This window comes from Danio rerio, chromosome 3 (genome assembly GCF_052040795.2).
Source record: "Danio rerio strain M-AB ecotype USA chromosome 3, GRCz13ab, whole genome shotgun sequence".
NCBI lineage: Eukaryota > Metazoa > Chordata > Actinopteri > Cypriniformes > Danionidae > Danio > Danio rerio.
The window spans coordinates 65,255,079-65,275,000 of record NC_141023.1 but is presented as its reverse complement, the minus strand read 5'-3'; the positions used below and the strand labels follow the sequence as shown (position 1 = coordinate 65,275,000).

Sequence of the window (19,922 nt, the reverse complement as noted above, 5' to 3'; positions counted from 1 at the left end):
TGATAAAATCCTAAGTCGTCCAACTTTTGATGGTAAAATCTGAAGATCAGCAACAGTCGACAAGTTACATACTCCATTTCATAAAACATTGGGTTTCGCATTTGGATAGATTTGCATGTCAAGATTACATTAACTTGTTTGTAGATATCATCCCCCAACCTTCACAAGTAACACTTAAGCATTGTTTTTAAAATTATCTAAGCAATTAGCATTATATAATTTTTTCTTCCACCTGGCGCGACTACATATAGGAGTCGCAGATTTAATATACAAAATTGTCCAAAAATACCACCACAAAAGTTAAAGGAAATAATAAAACCAGGTTTAAAAACAAAAATAAATTGCAAAATGTGTCACAGATTCTACAGACAAAAGTAATGTGAGGGGATGGGGCTTAATGCTTGTTTTAATTAAGCGGAAAAGTCCAAATAAACATCAAAATTGTAAAAAAAAAAATAAAATTACATACATAAATTTTAAAAGCAAAACTGGAATGTTAACTGGTCTAAAAGACAAAAGAAAAAACAACGTAAACACGCAGCTCTACTTAGTGTTAGCTGTACGTTGGTTTTTGCCAATTAATTATTTACCAAGTTGCTGTTATATGGTTACGTTTGAGGTGAACATGGTGCACAATAAACCCCACAAAATACAAAATGGCATCACTGAAGCTTAAGCATAGCATAATTCGTTGTTTTAAATAAAGTGACCGGTGTTGTCGCAATACCATTAGTTCATCTTACGGTACTATACCAGCTGAAGTATCACGATACCAAGTAGTATTACGATACTGTAATTCATAACTCAAATTACAAAGAAAATAGTTGGAAACACTAAATTTTACATGTTATAATAGGCCTACTTAAATTTAATTCAGAATTCCCTTATTGTTGAAAAGTATTATTTGCGCTTCACCTAAAATTTGTTCATAATTTTTGTAGAAAACTGACCAACAAAAATACAAAGATTATACCAAACAAATACAAATATAAATAAATATATATATATATATATATATATATATATATATATATATATATATATATGTATAAAAAGCATTTTTCCAACAAAATTAGGCTATACGAGGTGGTCAAAAGTTTTTCAATGTTTCTTGTTGCTATTCTGGGGTTTTCATCTATTTTTTCCCCACTTTTATCAGATAAAGTAATTCAAAATTTCATGTGGTTTATTTTCAAGAACAGAAATGAACTGATTTAGGTGTGCGTTTAAAACGTCTGAAAACGTGTAACCTTAATGGGCTCTACGGACTTAAAATGGTGAGCATTTTAGTGAGTTTTCCACATGCAACATGTATTGTAGATAGACCGTTAATGACGATACTAGCGTTTACAAACTACAATGGCACCGCCATTATTTTGGAGCGATAGTATCGTGATACTTCCACAGTACCGGTAAACCGTGCAACCCTAAAATTGACTTTGGAAAAAAAGTTGTAAAACCAGAGGGTTAATTTAAAGGCCTAAACATTTAAAACAGCATGTTTTAGGGAGTGAATGCGTTGTGTGCTATTGCTGCTAACAGCAGAATCCCCCAGTGCTCTCCCTCCCTCCTCGCAGCCAGTGAACAGGCCACTATCAACCCAAGAGTCTCTTGCCGTTCACTCCACACGACTCCAGCAGGCCTCCATGGCTGAATCTTGACGTTCCTCGGGTTCCCCGTCGAAGAGGAGCTCATTAAAGTCCAAAAATAACGCAAGGCGATCAAAAAATGTCCATGGCTGGTCGGCATCTGAAGCCTCTTTGGAGCGTCCATTTTGAAGCCACGCCATTTTGACGCGCTTATATAAATAAAGCCCTCACTAAGCTCAGATTAATTATTAGAAGAGGAGAATCTTCACTTTCATCGCATTTCACCTTCAGTGGAGGACAAAGATGTGGGAAAAAGTCTGTTAATCCTCTTTGGCTCCGACATTACGCAACTATCTTTCTGCTTTCAAGGATATTCGACCATGAAAACCCCTCCCAAACAAAAGCCAGACTCCAGCGAGGACCAAAAGTGGTTGAAAAGCACAAAAACACATACAGGTTGAGAGGATCTTCTCAACAGCCAAAGTAGACCACGTGAAGAGACGAGAGCGTTGGATGGTGTCGAAAACAAAGAAAGCGTAAGGTTACGCTGAATGGGAGCATCTCCAAAATGGCGTCGCGGGACCGGAGATCCACAAAGCCGCCCGGGGATGTTTGGAGATCATGGCGAGACAATGGGCTTAGGGAGAGAACAGATTAAGCACAATATATATCTACCGAGCTTGCCCGATCTACACTCCCGGAGGAGAGCTCCAGGGGCATGAACAGCGAGCTAGCCGCCATGTTTGCTGGCAGCCTAGAAAGACAAAAAACGGGACTTCACCCAGGCATGTGGATGCGCCCATGATTTTCTCCGCTTTCTCCTACCCTGCTGTACGGTGTCGGTCTGCTTCTTCCGCGGCTCAGGTTCTGGCGGTTCCTCATGGGGCCCGAACCCCCGCCGCGGCCTCCAAATCCTCCGCCTGTATTTCCGAGCCGTCCGCTGGCGCCGCCACCTCCTCCGCGGCCGCCGCCGGTTGTGGCTCCGCGCCCCCCGCGGCCTCCTCTCCCTCCGCGGCCGCCTCCACCCCCGCGCTGTCTGTTTTGCTTGATGATGTCGTCTAAGGACATATCCATCTTGTCTGCCATTGTCTGGCCTTTGTTAACGCTAAACACTGCAGTTAGCTAAAACACTAAATCAGCACGGATGAAGTACTACACTGTCCCTGCACTACCGCTCACTCGCACGAGAGGAAACAACGCAGTGCCGCCGGAGCCAAGTTTATAGCGGCAAGCTGATGACGTAGGTTTGGAGAGTCGACAACTTCCGGTTGAAATGACCGAAATGAGCGAAGTTATAATTTTTTTTTAATTATATATGCTGAAGATTTTACAATCGAAAGCATATCAAATATTACAATCAAGTTATTCACATTATGGAAGAGAAATAAGATATGTAAATAAAATTCAACTACAAAGAAATGAAAACGAGAGAGGGTTTAGTTTTTGAAGTATATGTATGTATGGAGTGCAGTTTTGGTTGCTTTTCGATTTAAAAGTCCTTTAAGAGTTTCAAAAAACTTTTTTAAACCAGCCTTCAAATTAGAGATATTGGGCAGTGAAGTAAATTTTTGCATATGTTCTTTCTAAAATGGTATATTTAGGTTGTCTCATGTTTACATGGACATTATCTCCTATTAACCTTCTTTATTCAAAATTCAAACATGCTAGCTAGCGGTAAGCTAAAACTAAAGATTCGATGAATGGGAACAGCCCTTGTTAAAGGGATAGTTCACTCAAAATTAAAATTGTCATCATTGAGTCCTTTCCCAGAGATGGGTCGCGGCTGGAAGGGCATCCGCTGCGTGCTGGATAAGTTGGCGGTTCATTCTGCTGCGGCGACCCTGGATTAATAAAGGGACTAAGCTGACAAAAAAATGAATGAATGAATCATTGAGTCTTCTCCACTTGATTCAACGTTTTCTTTGAGTTTTTGTTTGAACACAAAAGATATTTTGAGGAAAGCTGGAAATCTACTATGGATGTCGATGGTTACAGGTTTTCAGCTTTCTTTAAACTATCATTATGTTCAACAGAAGAAACTCATGAATGTTAATAACCAATCAGTATGAGGGACTGCTGATGTATTGTTGCAAAACAAACAAACAAACAAACAAAAACAAGAATATTTCAATAACATTTAATCAAAGCAGTTAATCGATGCTGAAAACATTGTAATGGTAGCTCTCAGTCCTTACCTAAACCTGAATGAAACTCTATGGAAGGGACTGAAGAAAAGATTATTAAGATCACAGTGTGAGGGACTATTAATGTCCTGTGGCAAACAAACCAAATAATGAACACAAGAATATTAAAATAACATAAATCGAAGCAGTTCATCCAAGATGAAATCATTAAAATAGCAGCCCACAGCCCTGACCTAAACCTGAATGAAACTCTGTGGTCGAGAATTAAGAAAACATCACCAAGATCACAGTGTGAGGGACTAGTGATATCCTGTGGCAAAACAAACAAACAAACAAAGAAACAAAAACAAGAATATCTAAATTACATTTAATGGAGGCAGTTCATTGCAGCTGAAAACATTAAAATGGCTGCACACAGCCCTGACCTAAACCTGAATAAAACTGTGGAAGAGACTGAAGAAAAGATTATCAAGATCGCAGTGTGAGGGACTAGTGATATCCTTTGGCAAAACAAACAAACAAAAGAACATAAACAAGAATATTTTAATTACATTTAATGAAAGCAGTTCATCGAAGCTGAAAACATTAAAATGGCTGCCCACAGCCCTGACCTAAACCTGCATATTGTCTGCATATTTTAAATAGGTACCCACCATGTACAAATTTATGAAAAGACATGTAGCATAAGTATAATGTTTAATAAGAGCTTCTGAGAAAGATTTACGTCTTGTGGAGTGGTATTATCTACGGGCTTCCTTCTAGTGGTACGTGGAGGAATCAAATATGTCATATGTACATGCTACATATATTTCAAAATATATCCAAAAGGGTTTTTTATTTAAATATATGATGACATATAGCCTATATTTCTGAGATCCAGACAACATTTCCAGGTGTTCTTTACCTTTAAGTACAGGATTTAAAACAAAAACAAATTAAGAACAGTAACCTACTATTTTTAACTTTTAAACGAACATTTTGATTTAAATGCTGAAGTTTTTTAGTTTTTTTTTTCTTTTTTACAAATAAGCCCAGTACAGTGTTAATGTTCAGACTATTGTGAACATTGTGACTGACAATAATAAATATTCTTAATAGTAGGAATTAATCTGCCACATTTTTGAACTGTGCAAACCTGTAGCTGCTTTACTGGGCCAACTATGCTACTGTACTTCAATACTGCTCTGTATGGTGGTACTTGGAGAGACAACTGTTTTCTGAGGTGGTCCTTGATGAAAAAAGTTTGAGAACCACTGATCTACAGAGTAGTGAGAATGGGATCATTATGTCATGAGCTTACCTAAAGTGCATCTTTCACAGCATTAACCAATAAAAACGGACCATATTGAGGGTTTCCAAAATGTAGATCATGTCGAGTTTAAATGCGGATGGCAAATGCGAAAGCTTTAGTTTAAACATTATTATTTCATATATCTTTCATTCATATCAAATGACTGAACCATGATTTTGATGCTTGCCATTCATTGTTTGCCAAGACATAAATTGTACTAAATGCATCCATCTACTAAACTGCTTAAAGAGATAGCCACCCAAAAATGAACATTTATTCACTATTTACTCATTTTCAAGCGTTCCCAACCATTACAGGTGTATTTTTTTTCTGTTGAACACAAAAGAAGATACTTTGAAGAATGGTGAAAATGTTGACTTCCATAATAAGAACAAGAAATACAATGAAAGTCAATGGCTGCTTTTTCAAGCATTCCTCAATATATCTTTCAAATGAGTAAAGCCTGGTTTATACTTCTGCGTCAAGTGACTGGCGTAACCCACGGCGCATGCAACGCGCGTAGCTGTGCAGTTATACTTCTGCGCGCTGTCTCTGTTGGTCTGCATTAACACTTCCGAAACGCTAGTTGGCAGTGAGGTGTTAATGTTCCTCTGTGTCGACTTTCTTCGCTGATGTTTTGCTTTTCCTGAACACTTCCGGGATGTACAAGTGGCTCAAACTCGCTCATTTTGAGGCAGGAACCGGCGGACGTGCAACAACTTTAACTATGAGGTAAAGACAAAACAAAACTTTCCATCCGGAGCTCCTTCACGGGGCTCCACACTTGTAAACAATCGCTCCATTGGGCTCGCGCCATTCGTGCAGCTCTCGGTCCCGCCCAGACTCGTCAGCGCTACCAAGCCGACCAATCACAGAGCTTGTGATACGCGTCGTTGTGACGTGTAGTTACATTTTTTGAGAGGGGCACGTCAGTCACGCTGACGGCCACGGCGAAGGGCTATGCGTCAACGTTTGACGCAGAAGTATAAATCAGCATTAAATGACAACAAAATTTGTAATTTTGTGTGAACTATCCCTTTAAATGCATAACTGTTCAATTTTATGATGTTTAAAGCATTAGAAAAACAAAACAGAGAGGCTTAGATAACATAAAAGTAATCTTTATTTAAATTTTATTCTTAAGGGCTGGGAACGAAAAAAAAAAATAAACGTGGAAAAGTCTACTTAAAGATATCGAAGGTGTATCAATTCATAGTTAAAAATGGAGGTACATCTACTAAAAAAAGTTTGCTGAGTCGAACTTACCTGTGCTATCAGACAAAACCTCGCTAACTCATCTACGCATCTATAAAACTAACTTGAACCCCGCGGCGGATGACGAGCGTGTTTTGGAAAAATCCAGAACTGCATCCCGTTTTTTTGAGAAAGTCTGTGTAGAGTCTGTCCAACAGCAGTTTAAGCACCTCAACTGTTCTTTGCTTTTCTCGTTTGTCATCTCGACACTGAAAAAATGCACATAATTATTATAAACCCGAAGCGCAAAAAAAAAAAAAAAAAAGTCAGAGCCTGGATGAATATGAAAAATGGCTCAAACGGCTCTGGAAAACGTAAAGCATAAATAGGCGGCAGCCTGTAAGTCCAGACGCAGGTCCATGAGCAGAGAAGAATGAACTTTCTGGACTGAAGGTGGGCAAATATCCCCGGCTTGTGTGGATTTTTGTTGGTCGATAGAAGACTGATAGAGTAAAAAGGTCCCGAATGTAAAATGGAGGACAAAAAATAAACAAAATAAACACTTGTGGATCAGAAAGGGAGCGAACAGTCTAAGACTTCTTGGAGTCTTGTGTGTTCCTCTTCTTAAGGTCACTCAGGTCCACTGGTATAAAAGCTGAAAGAACAAACGGACAGATATTAAGCCGACCAAAACATGACGTGAAGGTAATTTGCATATTAAATGTATTATTGGAGCGGCTCCAAAAACATTTTTCCTACTCATCTTTCCACCAGTCTCTAAGGGTCAGATTACAGCCAATGCTATCTCACGGCAATTCGTAACTTATTTATTTAGCGGCAAATTCGTATGAATTCATACGATCACATTCGTACAATTTAGGACCATTTGCTTATACACCAATGGCGGTTTGGTTTAGAGACGGGGTTTGGAGCCACGCCTCCTCTTAAAAAAAAAATCGTACATTTTCGTCTGATTGAATCACTAGATTCATAGGAATTATCCATTAAACAAAACGTAAAATAGTTACTTTCCTCATGAGATCAGGTCGGGCATTTCAACGATATCTCACATCAGTTTGTAACTTTTTGATTTAGCACCTAATTTGTATAAATTTGTACGATTTAGTATGATTTGCTCATCCCCCAATGAAGGTTGGGTTTAGGGGTGGGATCGGGTGCCACGCCTCCTTTACAAATCATACATATTTGTACGATTGCACTCGTGTGAATTCGTATAACTTAGTCACTAAACTGGCAAAAAAAAAAGTTACGCTTCCTCGTTGGGTCAGGCTGGGCATTCCAACGCTATTTAATGGCAATTTTTGATTAAGCGTCTTATTCGTATGACTTTGTACACTCTCATTCGTACAATTCAGTATGATTTGCGTTTGGTTTAGCGGTGGGGTTTGGTGCCATGCCTCCTTTAAAAAAAAAAAAAATCAAACGTTCAAAATGTAAAATAGTTACATTACGCTTCCTCATGAGATTGGACTGGGCATTTCAACAATATCTCACGCTAATTCATAACTTTTGTTGTTTAGCAGCGAATGGAAATTAATTTGTACGACCTCATTTTTACAATTTAGTATGATTTGCTTATCCCCCAATGATAGTTGGGTTTAGGGGCAGGGTTTTAGCGCCACCCCTCCTTTTAAAAATAGTACATTTTTGTACAACTGCACTCATATGAATTCGTATGATATGCCACTAAACTGTCAAAATTTAAAATAGTTACGTTTCCTTGTGAGATAAGGCAGGGCATTCATATGCTATCTCACGACTATTCATGACTTTTTGTAAGACTTTTTGTATTTGTCCGAATACAATTTCATTCGTACAGTTTAATATTTAATATTTATTAAGATTTGTTATCCCCCAATGACGGTTAGGTTTAGGGGCGGGGTTTAGCACCACGCCTCCTTTTAAAAATCATACATCTTCATACGACTCCACTCCTAGGAATTTGTATGAATTAGCCACTAAACTAACAAAACATAAAATATTTACAATTTTTTGTGAGATCAGGCTGGGCATTCCAACGCTATCTCAAGGCAATTTGAAACGTTTTGATTTAGCGGCTAATTCGTATGAATTTGTCCTCCAAAAAAATCTTACGTTTTCGTACGAATGAATTTATATAAATTCGTAGGAATAATCCATTAAACTGTCAAAACGTAAAATAGTTGTATTTTTCTCATGAGATCAGGCTGGGCAATTCAACAATATCTCACGGCAATTCTTCACTTTTTGATTTATAGGCTAATTTGTATAAATTCGTACAATTACAGAAACCTTTCAAGGTTAAAACTTATTTAAAGAAAGATCGAGCTCCCATAATGCAATTCAAACGCCAAAAATGAACAGGGGAAAATAAAAACATGAATCACAAAGTATGTAAAACTGCTCATTTACAGATATCTTTTACAGTGTATAGTGCACTCCCGCCTCGAAAAAAATGCTAACATGAAAATGAACTTACAATGTAGGTTGGGATTTGGGTTTTTCTCCACATATTCCTGTGGTCCACGATCATTGCGTTCATGATTTTGTGGGCATTTAATGTCTCTCAAAACACAAAGCCAAGCTGAAAAGCAAAAAAGAAACCATTGCAACAACATTTAGGTTGAAATGCAGAGACCTCAAGGGATAGTACACACAAAAATGACAATTTACTCACTATTCACTCACCCTTGAGTGGTTCCAAACATTTATGAGACTCTGTTGAACATCAAAAAGATATTTTGAAGAAAGCTGAAACCACTGACTTCCATAGTAGGAAAAACAAATACCATGGAAGTCGATGGTTACACATTTTCAGCTTTCGTTAGTATATCTTCTTTTGTGTTTAGAAGAAAGTAACTCAAACAGGTTTGAATCGAGTTGAGGGTGAGTAAATAATGACTGAATTACAATCACATAAAGCAATTATACTTAAGACTAATTTCATTAATGTTTAAACAGTGATTTTACACTACAGCCCTAACCCGAACCCTCTTGAAAACAGTCAAAAACAACCAGCCTATGTAAGCAATGTATTAGAAATAGACTACTACCTGTACATCTATAACGAGATCATTCATTCATTCATTCATTCATTCATTCATTCATTCATTCATTTATTCATTCATTCATTCATTTTCTTGTCGCAGGGTTCTTACACCTTTTCCAACTTCAAATTCTAGCACTTTTCAAGCACTTTCAAGGTGCATTTGTATGCTTTTCCAGCACCTAATAACCACGGTTTTTTGCACTTATACATGTTGTATGTACTTTTTCACATTAAAATACATTGTGCTACTTTAAAAACCACACGATATGACATTTCAACTTAAATTGTTGAGTACTTCAGAGCTAGATTTATTGGGATAGTTTACCCAAAAGTGATTAAAAAATAAATTAAAAAATGTTCAGTTATTGGGTGAAGTATGTTTTTAAGTTTGGCCTCTTTCTACCAAAAGTTGATATCTTAAGAAATGAGCTTACAGTCAGATTTTGTTTGGGTGTAGTACCAAACTTTCAGGACCAGTCACTATTTTTTTTTAACGGTCATTGGTTTGGCGTTTCAGGTGCAAAGATGCATTCTGGATGAATGTCTCCTAAATACGTTTGAAGCTAATAGTGCCAAAACTATCCGAATTTGAATTGTTAATTTGAATTCCTAAAAACGTAAAACTTTATTTTTTACAAACCCAATATCTGCAGTCTTTGAATTCAGAACCAAAAAAAATTAAGTTTAAAAATGTCTATAAAAATCTGACTTCAAATATTAAGTTTTCAGATGTTCAATAATCAAGTTAAGAAATACAAATTCAAAACTTTTTTAATCGGACATTCAGACTCAGATTGTTTTGGCTTATTATTAGCTCCATAAATACGCGCATGCGGTGAACATTTTGCAATGAAAACTGGTCGCACGACAACAATTTATGCACTAGCACACATGCTTCCAAATATATTTCGAAGTCACATTGATAAAATTGTGCGCATATGCAACCAAAACGGTCACAATTTCGAGCCCTTTAAGTTCAAATTCAAGCAAGTTCAAACACTTTGTTCAAAATCCAAGCACTTTTCTAACCTTGAAAACACTATATTAAAAATCAAGCATTTTCCAGGATCTCCAGCACCCGTAAGAACCCTGTTGTCGGCTTAGTCCCTTTATTAATCAGGGGTTGTCACAGCGGAATGAACCGCCAACTTATCCAGCAAGTTTTTACGTAGCGGATGCCCTTCCAGCCGCAACCCATCTCTGGGAAACATCCACACACACATTCACACACTACGGACAATTTAGCCTACCCAATTCACCTGTACCGCATGTCTTTGGATTGTAGGGGAAACCGGAGCACCCGGAGGAAACCCATGCGAATGACATGCAAACTCCACACAGAACATGCAAACTCCACACAGAAACACCAACTGAGCCGAGGTTTGAACCAGCGACCCAGCGACCTTCTTGCTGTGAGGCGACAGCACTACCTACTGCGCCACTGCCTCGCCCTATAACGGGATCATTAAATCCAATTTTCAATGCCACTGAAAAACTGGTCATATATCGTATGATACAAACAAAGTGCTTGCCCTGTGTAATTATAATTGCACATCAAAGAGTGTGTGATGTTTTGAAACACACATTCTCAAAAACATAGGTCTCAGGTTGATTCTTGGAGGGCTGCAGCTGATCCAAATAATCAAGGTGTTCAAGACTGCTATAGACTATTAGGCAGGTGTGAATTGGACATGATTGGAGCTAAACTATGCAGAGCAGCGGCCCTTCAGGAGTTGAGTTTGAGACCATTGCTCGAAAGGTTTAGGGCAAGCAGAGATGGGAACACTCCTCAAAAAGATATTATAATGTGAATGGGATCTACTCTTATGCTAGTCTGTTTCTCCTTATCCCGAGGTCTACATAATCTTGGACCCAACCCGTATCCTGAGCGGATGCTGTGGTGGAGAGCATGAGACCGATTCCTGAAAGCTGTGACCAGCTGAGCCTGGTTTTTCTAAAGATTTTTTTTCCCATTCACTTTCGTCAATTGGTGAAGTTTATTTCGCGACTGTCGCCACTGGTTTGCTTGGTTTGGGATTTGTGGAGTTTGGCATCGGTGGATTTGCTCTTTAATGTTTTGGCTTTTAGCAGTGAAATTTGTATTGCACTGAACTGAACTTTGACTATAGCCCCTTTCACACAGTGATACAGGTAAATATCTGGAAAATTTCCGGAACGACTTTACCGGTATATTGTAAAAAAAAAAAGCGCTGTTCACACAGGCGAGGACGTTATGGAAATTTTCCGGAAAAGAGCATTCACACATCCATTCCAAAATACCGGTAAATTCTGACATCATTCACCACAAATGAGCTTTAAACGGCTGCGCTTGTATTTGTAAACATTTGACTAAATTACAAACTCTGTGGATGATCAATATTGTGAACAACTTTCGCAGGATCACTTTCGCATGTCGAGATGTTCATAATATGTGCGTGTGCAGGCGCTCATAGACGCACGCAAAGCTTGAAGGTAAACAAACAACGGCTTATCATAAGCATCTCATCGATGATTATTTACACAGTTAGCATTAAGAAGAACATATAAACGTGACCTGACTAACTTCTAGCAGCTAAATGTGTCTGGAAAAATATTCAAAGGCTTTTATCCTCACAAACCGCGCGGACGTAAATGCTTCTGACTGTTGTGATTGGCTAAAGCAGACGTCTCACGTCAGCACGTTCTAGACGTGCACGCGCTTATTCCGGCAATCTTCCTTCTGCATTCACACAGCGCAGCATTCCAGCAAATTGCCGGTAATGTTACAACTTCTCTTTCCGAAAAATAGCCAGAACGAATTTACCGGGATTTTCAAAAAGGACCTGTTCACACATACAACCTTTCCGGAAAATTGCCGGCAATTTTCCGGAAAGGTCTGTATGTGTGAAAGGGGCTATTAAAAACTGGACTAAATCAGCTTCAACTTACTATCCTATCTGTGTTGAGCTTCTTTGACACAGTCTACATTGTAAACAGCTTTAAAAATAAATCAAATGTATTTACTATGACACGACACAGCACAATCAACAGTCAGAAATGACAAGGATTATTTTCTGCTTTAAATTGTCTAGGGATGCACACGTTGTCTTGAATCTGTGCGCAGTTATAAGGAAATGTCTTGTGTGTCAGACTTACTGTCATGGATGAAGCGCACATTTTCCTCATGCGCTGGTGTGAAAAGCTCTCCTGTGTTCGTCGGTGACCGAGGGCTGGACGTCCTCTTGTACGTGTGCATTCTAGGTGTAGAGGAGCTGGAAGAGAGATACATATCACTGAATAACTCACTTCATTACCTAAAAAACTCAGAAACCTTAACCCTAATTTTGAAGTGCAAGCCTTCAAAATTAATAAAGTAATGCATATTGTGCAGACTCTTGAATAAGCTATGTATATTTAATAGGTTATAGTTAGATGAATCATCTGTTAAACTGCATCCCAACCCCACTGAAATCTACCCGCATTTGGCGGGTGTTAAAGGGTCACGAAACACCAAAACACATGTGTTTGAGCTGTTGACAGTGGTATATGTGTCCCACACTGCTAAAAACACTATTAGGACACCTATATTTCACTAAAAAGTGTAAATTGGTTGTTTTTGCGTTATTTCAAGCAAATTCGTACTTCCGGTTTGGAACGAATTTTTGAAGCTGCGTCACGGTCATGAGATAATAGCGTGTATTCCAGTGTGCAGACTGGACGTCTGTGCCAGAGTGTGTCTTATTACGTCTTACAGTGTGATACATTAATGCATGAGTAAGGCTTGGTTCAAACCAATCAGCGCGCTCTATTGTGCAACTTCATCAATATTCATTACTGTCACAGTGTTTTCACGACAGAGACGCCACGTTGTGTTGGCAAAACAAGCGTGAAGTGTTGCTTTTATAGTTTGCTGCAGTGAAGTTTTGTTTTCATTTTCTCTCTGTGAGAGCTCAGCTGGCGTCACGTGTGGATTAACAGTGTACGCGACGCTCGACAACAATAACTTACGTGTCTAAGGAGGATTATTGTTTACCTGAGAGCTGTTCTCATCTGCAAACGCTGAGATCCGGATTCGCTTGTAGTCTCCTCTTAATAAAGTCGCGGCTCTAGTTGCTGGTGATTGTCCTGTCTCTACAGATTTGGTAAGTGAGCGAGCAGTGCTCTTTGTTTATTCAGTTTGTTCGTATCGAACTAAGTTAACTATTGCACCGAGTGTAAACATGTTGGCACCACAACCAAACTTTAACCTCGTGTAGGATTTTCAGCGCATTTTGTCACCGGAATAACACACGCGGCTTTCTGACACTACCTGCCGTGTGCATCTAAGTTTCCGGGAAATGCTGAGTATTTTTCTTTCATTCGCCGTGCGGTATCATACATTGCATGAAAAATACACGCTTACAGCAGTTCCTCGAATCAAATATCTCGTTTGTCGCGAGGGACATGAATAAATTCCCTGAATCAAAGAGCCAAACTGCAGTTAAAGTCCACCATTTAATAATTTGGCAAATAATTCGACTACTGATGTCCATGACTACAGATGAACACCATCACTTTCTCCTGTGTGTGTATTTTGACTCTGAAACTTGCGCGTGCCCAAATAGACACTCCCACACCCTCCCACTTTAGTTCCTTCGACACTCCCCCCTAAACAGAGCTGGACACGCCCACTTTTCTGACTTTTTCCAAAGTAGAGGTGTGAAAACACCCTGCTGAAACGAGGGGGTTTCATGGCTCTTTAATGTCAAGCCCTGTTCGTAACTGTAACTCAACATTTCAAAACAGCAGATAACCACGCTCATCTCTGTGGAATGTTGTGTTATGTCACTGTTTATGTGTGGAAACATCAACAAATCAGCAGAATATTTCCTTTTTAAAATATAATGTAAAAGTTTCTTAATATATATAATTTATGCTGTGGAAAAATGAATCCTGATCCAAAAATAAAAGCTTGTTTTGATGTATGTGTGTGTGTATTGCAGAGCGACAAATTGCTAATGAGGGAGAGATGGTCGCTAGTGGGCGGGGCTTTCCCCCTCTGATGACATCATACAAAGGGAGAATGTCAATCAAAGTGTGTCTGCAGACTGTTTTCATCCAGTCTGATTATAAACAATAAAATTAATACATTTTTTACCATTAGAAGCTGCGTATATTTACACACTGCTGCCACACAACAGTGTCTAAACCCCTTATAAAAGTGATTTTTGTATAATAGGTCCGCTTAAAACGGATTCTGTTCTGTTGTAGTTTATAAAACGACTCTTTAGTCTTCATAATAAAAAGCGACCTTTACCTTGTCATTCTGTTAAAGTCTCTTGCCTCACAATCTCACAAAATGAGGCTCAACAGGAAACTTTGCAGGCTCTTCAGTGTTTTCTAGAGGAAAAAAAACACAAAAAATAACTTCAGATCGATTTAATTCAGACATCAACTGTCATCATTGTGCGTTTTAACATAAAAACTGAGGTAAAGTTGGTTTAATATTCACACATTTGTTCATTTTTTAACAGTGACAACTTTAATATTTAGCATGCTACATTAAATATTCTGTCTGAAATCGCATGCAAGCATGACTTCAAAACAACGATAGCACTATTTACTGACTGTACACCAATATATGATAACCAGTGTTGGGGAAAGTGACGCATTACAATACTGAGTTACTCCCCAAAAAAGTAATTAGCTGCGTTACTTAGTTACTTTTCATGGTAAGTAATGCGTTACGTTACTTTTGCGTCACTTTTTTTTTCTGAGGCTTGATCTCTTTCAGAACTTGCAGTTTTTTTCTCTTTTTATTTAAAATAGAGAAGCTCTGCAATTGACAACACACTGTATAACCATCATTTACCTTAAAAAAAACACATAAAACATGTATGCAGGATAATGTTATCTGAGAACTTCCTGACCCCAGAGCTCTACATGCCGCATATACAGAGTAATGTCTGTTTAAAGTGATGCATTTGCAACTTTTGTACTTTTTTTCTTATTAAAAAGTCAAATCATTTGTCATCAAATCATTGTCCATTCAGATCATGCTCTTTTCATTTTCTTCCATGTGTTCAGAATAATGAGAGTTTTTCCATCACAGAAATGTAAGGCTCTGCCATCTTCTTTTCTGCCCATTCCAGCTTTCTGTTGGTGACAGCGTGATTCAACGTGACTATGTTAATTTTAATTCAGCAATTTATTTATTTATATATATAAAACTGAACTAAAAAGTAACTCGCATTGTGTTTTAAAATGTAACTCAAATATTTTTACTTACAGTAAGAGTCAGAATTATTAGCCCCCTTGTTTATTTTTCCCACAGTTTCTGTTTAACGCAGAGAAGAGTTTACCAACACATTTCTAAACATAATAGTTTTAATAACTCATTTCTAATAACTAATTTATATTATCTTTGTCATGATGACAGTAAATAATATTTGACTAGATATTTTTCAAGACTCTTCAATACAGCCTAAAGTGACAGTAAAAGGCTTAACTAGGTTAATTAGGGTAACTAGGCAAGTTATTGTATAACGATGGTTTGTTCTGTAGACAGTCGAAAAAAATATAGCTTGAAGGGGCTAATAATTTTGACCTTAAAATGGTGTTTAAAAAATTAAGAACCGCATTTATTCTAGCCGAAATAAAACAAATAAGACTTTATCCAGAAGAAAAAATATTATCAGACATACTGTGAGAATTTCCTTGCTCTGTTAAACATCATTTGGGAAGTATTTAAAAAAAATATCAATTTAAATTAAAGGGGGGCTAATAAATCTGACTTCAACTGTATATTTAAAAGTAATGTGTTACTTTACTCGTTACTTAGAAAAGTAATAATATAATTGTGTATATTATATATAGTAAATAAAAAAAAAAAAAAAATATATATATATATATATATATATATATATATATATATATATATATATATATATATATATATAATATTATCACGTAACTCATGTTCTTGTAGTCAGTGGTGTAAAATAACAAAATTACAAATACTCTAACTACTGTAATTGAGTAGTTCTTCTCAGGAATTGTAATTTACTAAGTAGTTTTAAAGATGAGTACTTTTACTTTGCCTTGAGTACATGTTTAGTGCTGTATCTGTACTTTTACTCCACTACTTTCCTTCAACCTGCAGTCACCACTTTATGCTTGTCTATGGGGATTGGACACATCCGTCCTGTGATTCCTGTCCAATCAAATCACACATAGAAGGTAAATCACATATAATAATCAACCTCAAGACATGGGGGACTTATAATTGCAGCAAACTGTTTGCAAGCATTAAAAGTGTCCAAGAAGATGTGCAAAATCTTCACACACATTGACCCAGAGACTGTTTAGATGCATGCTGATGGATGTTTACGGTATGATGACCAAAAAGGCCTTAAACACCCAGCAGACACAGGACGTCAATATGACGTTAGATTGACAATGTACCCCAACGATGGGGGACATTGCATTTTGTTTGGAAATGAAAATCAGGTTGACGTCAGAACCCAACGTCAGGCCGACATCAATGTACAACCTAAAATCAACCAAATACCTAATGTTACATCTTATGTGGACGTTACCACTATGACGTCTATCAGATGTTGGATTTTGGTTGCCATACCTGACATATAAATATCAGTATTTGACATCAATATGACGTTGGTTTAAGATGTTGGCTCGACGTTAGATTTTGGTCACTTTCTAGCACAACGCAGAATCAACCAAATTTCAACATATCAGCGTCGATATTGGATATCAAAGTAACAAAAGATGCTGGATAGACATTAAATTTTGGTCACCTGACATCACAACCTAAACCTTACCTAATATTAACGTCTTATGACGTTGTGTGCCTGCTGGGCAATAACTAAATGCACTACAGAATGTTACGTTTACACACAAATTACATGCAAACACATCAGCTTTTCACAGCGTAATACTCACTACGCTTGAGTACTTTTGAAAGCTCTACTTTTTACTCATACTTTGAGTAATATTTACTTTAGATACTTTTACTCTGCTTGCACTACACTTTTAGGCAAGTAAAAATGATTTTTCAGTACTCTTTACACCACTGCTTGTAACGCATTAACCTCAACACCGATGATAACAGGATTTCCCAGTTTGGACTTTGCAAACAATAGTTTTCTGAAATAATAATATTAAAGAGAAAGTCGAAATGTGTGAATATATAAAACCAACATTACCTCAATCTGAAATCGCGTGTAAGTATGGCTTCAAAACTACATTAGCACTATTTATCTGACTGTGTACATGTTGTACTTTGATAGTCACAGGCTGCTACTATGATATCCTCATGTAGAATGAACGGAGAATACTTTTCTGAAGTCATATTATTAAGGAGAAAGTCTGAATGTGCAAATATAGGACCAACTTCACCCTAATGAATAGGAATGTTATAAGATACTGTGAGAAGAGTGTATTAACGTCAGTAAGTTAGATATGATCAGATCAGCAGCATCAATGACTTAAACCCATCAGTAACATGTCTGAGCTGTCGATAGTGTACACAAACACACACTCCTGCTTCTGTGTGTCCCCAAGCACAGGGTTTATCTGAATCAAGGTAACTGAGTAACTCAGTGTTTGTTATTGTTTATGACTTGCTGGCAGCTAGTCGGTTAGCATTATGTTCATAGTGGGAATCTGACGCGGACTCTACGAGAAATCTGAGTGTAAACAAAGCATCGCGACACATTCAGACTAGCACTCAGCTTATGACAAAATGAGTGTATGAAGCTTTTCAAACCTGTCTGTTTGTTTCTCTTTCTCCTGCTATCTCTGTATTCAGGCCTGGCTCGGCCGAAACGTTGCTAATGCCAACCAATTACTTCCGGGGTAAAGTCTAGAGGGGATACAGCTGCGGATATTCACATTGCTTAACATTTATTCTTTTTTTTCGGCTTAGTGCCTTTATTAACCAGGGGTCGCCACAGCGGAATGAATCGCCAACTCATCCAGCACATGTTTTACGCAGCGGATGCAACCTGGGAAGCACACACACACTTGCATTCACGCTCATACTCCACGGCCAATTTAGTTTATTCAATTCACAATGCTTAAGAATAATTATTAATACTTTTGCATTATAGTGAGGGTTGTAGTAGGGCTAGACGTTAATAAAAAAGATTTTAATTGCCATGGTCATCTAATTAATAACTTACTATGAATAATACTCGGTTTAATTACTGTTTTTACATTTCTGTGATGTGTTTTTGGTTGTGGTAGGAGTAAACGTTGATAAAAAATACAATGAATTGACAATTTAATAAATATTATAAATAATTCTCGTTAACTTCTGATCGCAGCTGTATCCCTTTTAGCAATCACCATAGGGTCAGCCATACTCAACTGAGCGAGTAGCGCATGCGCGTCATAACGTTGAGTGAATGGGGTGTATTCAGTCGGATGTTTATTTCCAGTCATCCAGCCTCAGGGCTTCCGGCGAATTGTCATCCCTTACAAAATCGCAGCGGTTAAGATATAATAATAAAAAAAAGTGGGTGTCAGACCTAACAAGAAGCACTGCATTAAATTATATTTTGCTAGCCATGTCTATAAAATATGGAAATTAATTGTACCCCAGTATTTTCAATGGAATTTCTGCGCTGGCCTGTGGCTGACGACGCCTGCGTTTAAACGTTTTTTGTCTCTTTTTACGTTTTAACAACCAACTGGATGCGTATTAGGTCAAGTTAACTGATTATATTTGATTTACATTACAACATTGATGCTGTAAAAGTCATCTCATGAAATTGATAATAGCCACATAAAGCTTCCACCGAAGGTCATAATTGGCTGAAAAATACTAGCTGTGCATATAGCCCACTTTCTCAATTTAAAACACCAATTTTTATTTTAGCAGCTTTGATGAGAAACTAAAGTGTGAGGTGACATGAAATAAATTATTGTCCCATTTGGATTGAAGTGACAACTACAAGCTTTAGATGTTTATATCAGTGACAACTACAAGCTTTAGATGTTTATATCTTACAAACGCAAATTTTGTCACTGCTTTGGAGCACACTATTTATATAGATCTCGTTAAAACTAACATACTGGTAATAACATCTAAAATAATAATAATAATTCCTTACATTTTCTGGGCACTCAAAGCGGTTTACACATAAGGGGAATCTCCTCATCCACTACCAGTGTGCTGCATCCACCTGGATGACGCGATGGCAGCCATATTGCGCCAGATCGCACAACAATCGAGAGGAGAATAAGTGATGAAGCCAATTATGACATGGGGATGGTCAGGAGGCCATGATGGACAGAGGCCAGTGGGCAGATTTGACCAGGATGCCAGGGTAAAAACCCCTACTCTTTTTCGAAGGACATCCTGGGATTTTTAACAACCACAGAGAGTCGGGACCTCAGGTTAACATCTCATCCGAAAGACGACGATCGCTGAGCAGTATAGAGTCCCCATCACTATACTGGGGCATTAAGACCCATACGGACTGCTGGTTGGTTGCCCATTCAGCCCTGCTTAGCTTCAGTGGGTGACCATTTAGGAGTTGCAGAGAGCTAGCAGCCAGCTAAACAGATTTTATTTCACCTGTAAGTCCACAGCTAAGGTGAGAAGATTGTGGATGCATCTTTATTTTGGCGTGAATTATCCTTTTAAGCAAGCCTACTCTATTTGAATTCAT

The 19,922-nt window shown here is 37.9% G+C and overlaps 3 protein-coding genes across 3 annotated transcripts in view; 1 reads left to right on the top strand and 2 right to left on the bottom strand.

Moving 5' to 3' along the window:
• alyref (Aly/REF export factor) overlaps positions 1-2,784 on the bottom strand; it is a 10,364-nt gene extending 7,580 nt beyond the window's left edge. Inside the window, 1 exon segment of the mRNA NM_001105108.1 lies at positions 2,415-2,784. Within this exon segment, the coding sequence (NP_001098578.1) occupies positions 2,415-2,675 (261 nt within the window). The 5' untranslated portion in view covers positions 2,676-2,784.
• Positions 1-19,922, top strand: part of LOC147846122 (uncharacterized) — a 418,287-nt gene that overhangs the window by 150,116 nt on the left and 248,249 nt on the right. The window lies entirely within an intron of this gene.
• On the bottom strand, positions 6,130-18,111 carry mcrip1 (MAPK regulated corepressor interacting protein 1). Its single transcript, NM_001045471.2, is given in 5 exon segments — positions 6,130-6,873; positions 8,698-8,802; positions 12,403-12,518; positions 14,543-14,625; positions 18,014-18,111. Coding segments are annotated over 4 exon segments (294 nt in total). The 5' UTR covers positions 14,551-14,625; positions 18,014-18,111; the 3' UTR covers positions 6,130-6,808.